At 34.0% G+C, this 9,476-nt stretch overlaps 1 protein-coding gene across 1 annotated transcript; it reads right to left on the bottom strand.

The window, feature by feature from the left end:
• Positions 1–3,997: 3,997 nt before the first annotated feature.
• On the bottom strand, positions 3,998–6,272 carry LOC104245201 (probable inactive receptor kinase At1g27190). Its single transcript, XM_009800772.2, has one exon. It carries the CDS (start codon positions 6,108–6,110, stop codon positions 4,257–4,259), a length of 1,854 nt encoding a protein of 617 aa, XP_009799074.1. The 5' UTR covers positions 6,111–6,272; the 3' UTR covers positions 3,998–4,256.
• Between the last annotated feature and the right edge of the window lie 3,204 nt (positions 6,273–9,476).

Consider the following 9,476-nt stretch of genomic DNA (forward strand, 5'->3'; position numbering starts at 1 on the left):
TTTATTGTCTTTTTTTTTTCCATTGTAATTTAATATATCTTGTTGTATTCTATGTATTTTATTGTATTCACTGTCTTTTTCTCTCATTGTATTTCAATGTATCCGCGCTATATTATATGTATTTCATTGTATTCACTGTCTCGCTATATGTCATGAATGCATTCATATATTTTTTTAATTAATATAATTTATGTATTTAGATGTTGGGTATTTTTCGGTTGAGAATCTTTTTTTAACTGAAAATACAAAATTTGTGTGTTATAATTGAGTTTGTTGAGTTATATTAGGAGTATATTATGTTAATTGATTCACTTTCCGTTTTAAAAATAATGTAATCTCCTATTTCACGTCGTGAATACAGTCGAATACAGTTGAATACAATAATCTGTCCATCTGTAATCCCATGTTTTATTCCATGAATACAGTCGAATACACTCGAATACAACAACTGATTAACTGGACTTCCCTGATTCACGCCTATTTTTGCTACTGTATTCATGAAACAATAGCTTAAATACATCAAATACATTTTATAACCACAGAAAATGTATCTATAATCCGTAATATAGCAAATGATATCTATAGATGGCTAATTACTACTAAAGGATAGTGTTTTATGAAAATTTCCCTTCAAAATATATACAATATGGGCTATGTTAGGTAAATCTTAAAAACATGGGCCATTTTTTGTTATGGTGTGAAGTCACTTGTATTTTCTTGTAATTCTTTCTATTTTTATGAATTACTTTAGGGTTGTCTAAGGGGAGGGTACTGGTTCTTAAGGGTTAAGGGTACGGGGACGATAAGGGTAAGGGGAGGGTTCCCTAAGGATACTTTTTAAGGGGATTTAAGGGTACGGGGTAAGGGTCCTTTACCGGTACCCTACTAGTACTCCTACTGGTCCTAAGGGTGGGTACTTAAGGGTGCGGTACCGATACTTAGGGGTAATTTTAAATTAAAATAAAAATTTATATAAAAACACAAGCAAATTTTTAATGGATGAAAAAAAATTCAATATTTTATTTCAATACTTATTAAAATAAAATTATAATCTACGAAATTTTTCAATAACTTATATTGGTTCTTTGCTTGAAATTAATAGTACTTGTTTTTCTGCGTCCCTGCTGTCTCCGGTAGTATTTCACTATAGGCATCGTCGTCTTCTTAAATTATTTTTGGAAGGCCAAAGTTTGTTCTCTTCCAATATTTCAGCAAATCTTCATTTCCTTTACTATCACAAACATTATTTCTAACTGTTATTCTAGGAAAACCTTGAAAAGCGGGATTATACGTTTCTTGCACGTTGTTTATGGGATAATTATTGGCTAACGGTGCAAAAACGGCCATATAAAAAAGAATGACAGACTTAAATTTAGAATTAATTACCTTTGTACTTTTTATTTTGCCGTTATGGAAAAAAATTTAAAAATGTTATAGCGTATTTAAGGTCATAAGATTCAAAAGTTTATACCCACATAAATATTATGACATATTTAAGATTACAAGTTTTAAAAATCCTTTTTTTTAGAAACTTCGTGCCAATTCAAATTATATTACTAACGAAGGGAGTATAAACATTAAACACGTTAACATCAATATCCGTTAAAACCAAATATACATCATTTGCACAAAAGCTGAAGGCGAGTGATTGATCAAATTGGTAGTTTAATATGGAGTTTATTGGCATACTTCTGGTAAAGAGAATAATCTTGAAATTTCGTTCCTTGTTAGAGAAAAATGAAGTATTTATTTGTCTGAATGAACAAATTAATAGACATATAGTAAGTGTTGATTACCTTACTTCAAATGAAAACTTACGCAATGAACATAAGTATGTATAGTATGTGCAATGTGCTACATGAGAACAGACAACATATTTTTAACGAATTTGAGGTAATTAATTCATACTGATGTGTCCATACTTCGAATTTTGGGTTCAATGAGAAGCATGGGCGGAACTAGGGGGTGATGAATCCCTTTCATCGTTTGTATATATAAGGATAAAATTATTATGTATATATATAAAAGGTTGAATCCCCTTAACTTCTTTATATATTTATTTTTTTATATTTTAAATTTCCTCAGTGAAAATTGTGAATCCGCCACCGGCACAAGTAAGCTGCAACTTTACCTTGCTCTGTGCAAGGTTGAAATCTTGACAAAAGCCACCTTCTCTTTATCCTTCCTCTTTCTCTTATTCGGGATCCCTCCAAAATTACTTAAAAAGAGAACTATAGAACTCGTGCTGTTAAACTTCCAAGTTCCAACTCTACATTGTCAACATAATTTTGTACTCAATGTCAGTGTAGCCTGTATTTTCCACCATTGGATACCTAACTTGCACGCAAAATTTGATTCACTAACTCCCGAGTCCTTATTATTTAAAAGAACAAAAATCAAAAAAGATAAAAATTCCTCAAATTACAAATTGTCTTTTTGACTAGCTACAACTAGAGTTGATCAATCCTGATATTTAAACAATTGTTGAACATCAACTCCTTTCCCGATTTTAAATACATAAAAGGTGGTAGATACGAGGATTTATATCATCGACCCCAATTTGCTTGGACTGAAACGTAAATGTTATTGTTGGTTGGTGCGCACACAAATACATTACATTTCCAGAGTTGGAATACTGTTTTGAGTTGGGAAAACTCCATAAGCAAGGAGAGAAAGATCAAAAGGCATAAAAACAGAAGAAAATAGAAAACAGAAAAACAAGAAAACAAATGAGAAAGAAAGGGAAAGGGACACTGACTTTCACATGGAGGATTAGATTAAGAGGGCCGCTATTTCATTTTATTTAGTGGTCCACAGAAGAAAATATATTGACCAATCTAATCTCTTCAACCTCAGGACAAACTATAAATAATATCACGAGAGTCCCATGTTTTTAGGTCGGAAATAGTATTTTTCTTTATTTTCATCTTGAGCACTTTTTACTCAATTTTGACCCTTGTATTGTTCCTAAAATTCTGTCATTTTTATTGTTGGGACAAAGGGAGGCCTGCTTGGAAATTTTGTCGTGTTATGCAACCAGAGTTGCTCAATATTCATAATTTTTTAACAAAAACATTATGCATTTTCTTCTCATTTGTCTAAGTTCTAGTTAGCAGAAATACCCGATACCAGTGCTAGTGAGAATGTAACAAGTAGAGGCGGACTTATGCAATAGGTAGAGGGGTCGCCGACATCCGTAAAGTTCGGCAAAAATTTCATGTATACATGTATATCTTTAGAAAATAGTGACATACTCCCTCCATTCCAATTTATGTGAACCTGTTTGACCGAGCGCGGAGTTTAAGAAAAAATAAAGATTTAGAATTTGTGGTCCTGAACAAGTCAAAAAAGGGCCCAGGGTATTTATGTGGTTATAAAAGCTTCTCATTAAGGATAGAATTGTAAGTTTAATCTAAATTGTTCCCAAATTTAGAAAGTGATCATTCTTTTTTAAACGGATCTAAAAGGAAATAAGTTCACATAAATTGGAACGGAGGTAGTATTAAAAGTGGTTACCCTATATACAAAATAGATTTTGGTTGAATAAAAAAGTGCACTAGCAACCTTCAAATTCTGAGTCCACCTATGATAACAAGTACCTAATGAAATAGTTGAGGTGCGCGCCTAACATCACTGCTATAAAAGAATATATCATAACTTATGTAAAGCAGTGGTCCAAATTGGAAACATGGGATGAGCAAGAAAGCAAGTAATACCAAATGCATACACCCAAACAAGAAATGGCTGGCCTTACAATTTACAAATACCGTCTTAGCTGTCATGAATAGCTTGAATAGAATTCCACATCAATGTTGACAACTAAAAAAGAATTGATGACCGAGTAAGGGCAGCCTAGTGCACTAAGCTCCCGCTATGCACGGGGTCCGGGGAAGGGCCAGACCACAAGAGTCTATCGTGCGCAGCCTTACCCTGCATTTGTGCATTGCTACTTAACAATCTAATCAAAGAAGCTACTTAACATAAGATATGGAGCAACTTTGTAATGTGATAAACAGCACTTCAATACTTACTCATTCACAACTGAAACATTTAAACATAGATGGACAACATATGTATCCAGAAAGCACAAACATCATGCATTCATACAAAGTCGCTTGGTAATTTCAAACTATACAAAGTTATCGATAAATGACGAGGGGTAATTTCAAAGAGGAACTACCTTCAGTCTGAAGTACAAGAGCCATAACTAAATATTCAAAACTAGAAACATTTGTCTAATCATTTCATGCTATAATCTAATCCTTATGATCATGATTTTGCTTGGTCAAGTTGATTGGAAATTCATCAAAGTGTTCCGAAAAGCAATGTTCTTTCACCATTCCCTTCAATGATTGGTACACTGTGTACATAGATGGTCTATCTTTCGGCCTTGAAACCACACAAGAAGAAGCAATTTGAAGAACTCGCAAGATTTCATCGTCCTGACCTCTTCCGACAAAAGATTTGTCAATCGCATCCCTACTTCGACCTGAGCTCGAGAGTTGATTAACCCAATCAACTAGGCTACCTTTAAATCCTTCCTCAGCATTGCCCGCACCAAGAGGCTTTCGCCTAGTCACCAACTCTAACATCACTACTCCAAAACTATAAACATCCCCTTTCATCGACGCAACCAATGTGCTCGAATATTCAGGAGCCACATAACCAAACTCTCCTAAATCCCCATTGACAAACGAACTATCGTTCGAGTCACTAGAACCAACGAGCCTTGCAAGCCCAAAATCTGTGATCCTAGCATCAAGATCATCGTCTACAAGAATCACATTCGAGCTAAGGTATTGATGCAAATATGGCGGCTGACACCCGTGATGAAGCCAAGCAAGTCCTCTAGCTGCACCAGCAGCAATCCTAAGCCTAGCTGGCCAACTAAGCTCAATATTACTACTCCTAACACCAGTACTAAGATTACCATGCAAAAGTGAATACAAACTCCCATTCTGCATATGCTTATACACCAAAAGCCTTTCACTATCAACTACACAGAACCCCAATAAAGGCACTAAATTTGGATGCCTAAGCTGTCCTAATCGATTCATCTCGGACCTAAACTGTTTTTCAGTACTCACTTTACAACTACTCAACCTTTTAATAGCCAATGCAGATCCATCAGGCAACATAGCTCTATAAGAAATACCAGTCCTAGTTGAAATAACAATATTATCACTATCAAAAGAATTAGTAGCTGCTAATAAATCATTTAACTTTATCTTATTAATAGGTTTTTGAAACAATGTCACCTGAACAAGCTTAAAAGCTCTCAACTTTTCAACCCAATCACTGCTATTATTATTACCTTTACCATCACCAAGTTCTCTGTTTTTCTTCTTACTAGGCTGAACTAAAAACCACCACCAAATCCCAAATCCAAGAACCAAAGACCCTGCAGCACCTACAATACCAGCAGCTATAATAATAACAAGATTCTTGTTACTCAAATTACTGCATTTAGATCCAAGTGGTTTCCCACAAAGCCCATTATTCCCTTCAAAATCATCTTTCAAGAACCGGTCTAAATCATCAGGAACCGGACCGGCAAGACCATTGTTTGACACACTGAACCGTTTCAACCGGTCGAGCCGGCCAATCTCAAAAGGGATCGAACCAGTAAGTTTATTGTCATTTAGCAAAAGGGTGTTCAAGAATTTGCAATTAATAAACTCGGGAGGTATGGAACCGGAGAAAGAATTACCAGATAAATCAAGATTAACAAGATAAGGCAACCAAGAACAGAGTTGAACCGGGAGTGAACCGGAGAGGGAGTTACCAGAGAGATCAAGGGATTGAAGAGAGGTACAATACTGAAGGGAAGGTGGGAGTGAACCGGAGAGAGACATAGAAGGGAGCTGAAGAGAAATGAGCCGGTTTTCTTTTTCATTCCAGCAAGAAACACCAACAAGTTTGCAAATTGAGGCAGCAATAGAAGTGTTTGAAAAAGACCAAGATGAGAGCTTATTGAGTGGGTCAGAAAGTGCAGATTTGATTCCTTCAAGACATTTGATATCATTTTCAATGGAAAAAGATGGGGTTGGAGTGAAACTAAGGAGGAGAAGAGTGAAGAAGAAAATGGGGCTGGTTGTTTTTGTTGTCATTGCTGAGTGTGGGGAGGAGTGAAGGAAAAGAATGGGAGGAGCTAACAGCTCAGTGCTAAAACAAGAAGGAAAATGGTGTGGGGGAAAAGGCTGTCATTTGACTGAGGTTTGAAATGACTAAAAACTGAGAATTGGGACCTTTGGGTGGGAGAAAAAGACAGTGGAGCAAGAAGTATGTTATTTAATTGATTTAAAGATTCACTATTGTATGTTACTAATTAAAGTTAAATTATAGATATTGTTTATTTAGTAAGAGATAAACTCATACTTTTATTGTTTTAGTTCATCCATAGCATGTTGCAGGTATTTTTCATATGATGAATTGACCTAAAGTAGATTTTGAGTTTTGATATTAATGTAAAGATGTATATTAACTAATTAAAGTTAAACTATAAGGGGTCGTTTGACAGGAGGTGTTAGAAAAAATAATGCAAGCATTAGCTCTATGCATTATTAATACCTTATGTAATATATTTTTCAACTTGTGTATAACAAATATTTGTATTAGTTATACATCATACTTGATATTATCTTATGTATAAGTAATGCACAGAAAATCATGACATTAGTAATACCAAGACTATTAATGCATGCATTAGTATGGTTAAAGACAAAATTATCCTTAAAGCCCATTAAAGTTAGAGAATATGGAGGGCATTTTTGTAAACAACTATTTTTCTTAAAAATTATGCAATGTATTATAATTTTAATACACCACACCAAATAGTAGATAAGAAATAATACATACATAATTAATGCTTGCAATACTAACTCATGCATTACCAATCAATACATTATTAATACACCTTATTCTGTACTATCTTAAATAGTTTAAGTACATTGCAGTTATAAAATAACTATTTCCTTCCGTGCCCAACTCTTAGAGGACCTCAAAGTCATCAAACTAGCTATGCACTAATGTCATACTTATAATATTCATGGACTCCCTGGATCAAAACATATCTTTAAGGCATTTTGAAGAACTGTGAGAAATGAATTGACAAGCAATAATTTTATAGTTTAATTACTTTATATTTATTGGAACATATAAATAATGTTAGTCACGTTCAATTCTATTAACACATATATATCAATAATATAAAGTGAAATGAAACAAGTATGTAATTTCTACTTTATGGCAAGAATAAAATGAAATAGTAGATTGTTAACATGATATAACTCTATTTTCATTTCTTTTACCTTAATCGTTTTGTTTTCATTAATTGTTTATTATTATAATTATTTCTCTAACTTATTCATCTTTTATGATAGTTTTCACTATGTCAAATTTATCAAAACTTGAATTTGTGGCACTTGACATCACCGGGAGGAACTATTTATCATGGGTTCTTGATGCTGAAATTCACCTTGACGCTAAAGGTCTTGGAAATACTATTATACAAGGAAATGAAGCATCAAATCAGGATAAAGCGAAGGCCATGATTTTCCTTCGTCATCATCTACATGAAGGGTTAAAAACTGAATATTTAACCGTAAAAGATCCACTTGAATTATGGATTAATTTGAAGGATCGATATGACCACCTAAAACTTACGGTATTACCGAAAGCTCGGTATGAGTGGATACATTTAAGGTTGCAAGACTTTAAAACCGTAAGTGAGTATAATTCTGCTATCTTTAAAGTAAGTTCTCTATTAAAATTATGTGGAGACACTATCACAGATGAGGACTTATTGGAAAAAATATTTTCTACTTTTCACGCTTCAAATGTGGTGCTACAACAACAATACCGTGAAAAAGGTTTTAAGAAATATTCTGAGTTAATCACATGCCTACTTGTGGCTGAGCAGAATAATACTCTATTAATGAAAAATCATGAAGCCCGTCCCACTGGGTCAGCTCCATTTCCGGAAGTGAATGTTGTAGCAACATATGATAAGTTTGAAAGAAAATAAAATAATTACCGTGGTCGTGGACATGGTCATAAACGTGGACGTGGCAGGGGCGAAACAATTATCGTCATTATGGTGGAAATAAATTGGAGAACAATAAAGGTTCTCAAATTAATCATTCAAAAGGTAAAACTAGTATGTGTCACCGATGTGGTATGAGAGGTCATTGGACACACATTTGTCGTACGCCAGAACATTTTGTCAAACTTTATCAAGCCTCCCTCAGGAAAAAAGAAAATAATGTGGAGGCACACTTGACCTTTCAAAATAATGATGATGAAGCAGGTCCCTCAAACAAATGTGATTCTAAGGCACATCTTGCATATAAAGATGATGATTTTGAAGGCCTAACAAATATTACTCATTTAGAAGCTGGAGACTTCTTTGAGGATATTGACTGAAGAACTAACATCTTACTGAGGAATGAAGCTATAAAAGTTGTTATTTTTATGTTTGCAACTAGTTTATTTTTCTTGAGTGTATTTTCCTAATGCATCACGTGTTGCTAGTTTCTACATTTCTAATGTATTTCTTAATATTTTTCTGCTTGTCTTTCATATTTCTTATGATGTATTATTTGTCTTTTTTTTTTATGAAGAATATGAAAATTCCCCAGTCTTCAATTGGACTCAAGATTAATAAAGATGATATATGTCTTCTGGATAGTGCTACAACACACACTATTTTAAAAGATAAGAGATATTTCTCTTATTTGGTAATGAAAGAAGCGAATGTTAATACAATATCCGGTAGTACAAGATTAATTGAAGGTTCTGGAAGAGCCAATTTATTACTACCAGGAGGAACAAATTTGGCTATTGATGAAGCACTATATTGTAGTAAATCTCAAAGAAACTTATTAAGTTTCAAAGATATTCGCCAAAATGGCTATCATATTGAGACTACAAATGATGAAAAGATTGAATATCTTTATATTACTACAATAATGTCCGGTAAGAAATATGTGCTTGAAATGTTACCTGCTCTTTCCTCCGGCTTATACTACACAAGTATTAGCAGGATTGAAACACATGCCGTAGTAAACGAGAAGTTTACTAATCAAGATAATTTTATTATTTGGCATGACCGGTTGGGCCATCCTGGTTCTAATATGATGCGTAAAATAATTGAGAATTCACATGGACATGCAATGAAGAATCAGAAGATTCTTCAATTTAAGGAATTCTCTTGTGCTGCGTGTTCTCAAGGAAAATTAATTATTAGACCATCAACTATTAAAGTTAGGATGGAATCCCCTGCATTTCTGGAACGTATACAGGGTGATATATGTGGGCCCATTCACCCTCCATGTGGACCATTCAAATATTATATGGTTTTGGTAGATGCATCTACAAGATGGTCACATGTGTGCTTACTATCAACTCGCAATATGGCATTTGCGAGATTGTTGGCTCAAATAATAAAGCTAAGAGCACAATTTCCAGATTATGCA

Source organism: Nicotiana sylvestris, chromosome 10 (assembly GCF_000393655.2).
Source record: "Nicotiana sylvestris chromosome 10, ASM39365v2, whole genome shotgun sequence".
NCBI lineage: Eukaryota > Viridiplantae > Streptophyta > Magnoliopsida > Solanales > Solanaceae > Nicotiana > Nicotiana sylvestris.

Excerpts from the sequence above, each read along its gene's own strand:
- LOC104245201 (XM_009800772.2), bottom strand. The coding sequence starts at position 6,110 with ATGACAACAAAAACAACCAGCCCCATTTTCTTCTTCACTCTTCTCCTC.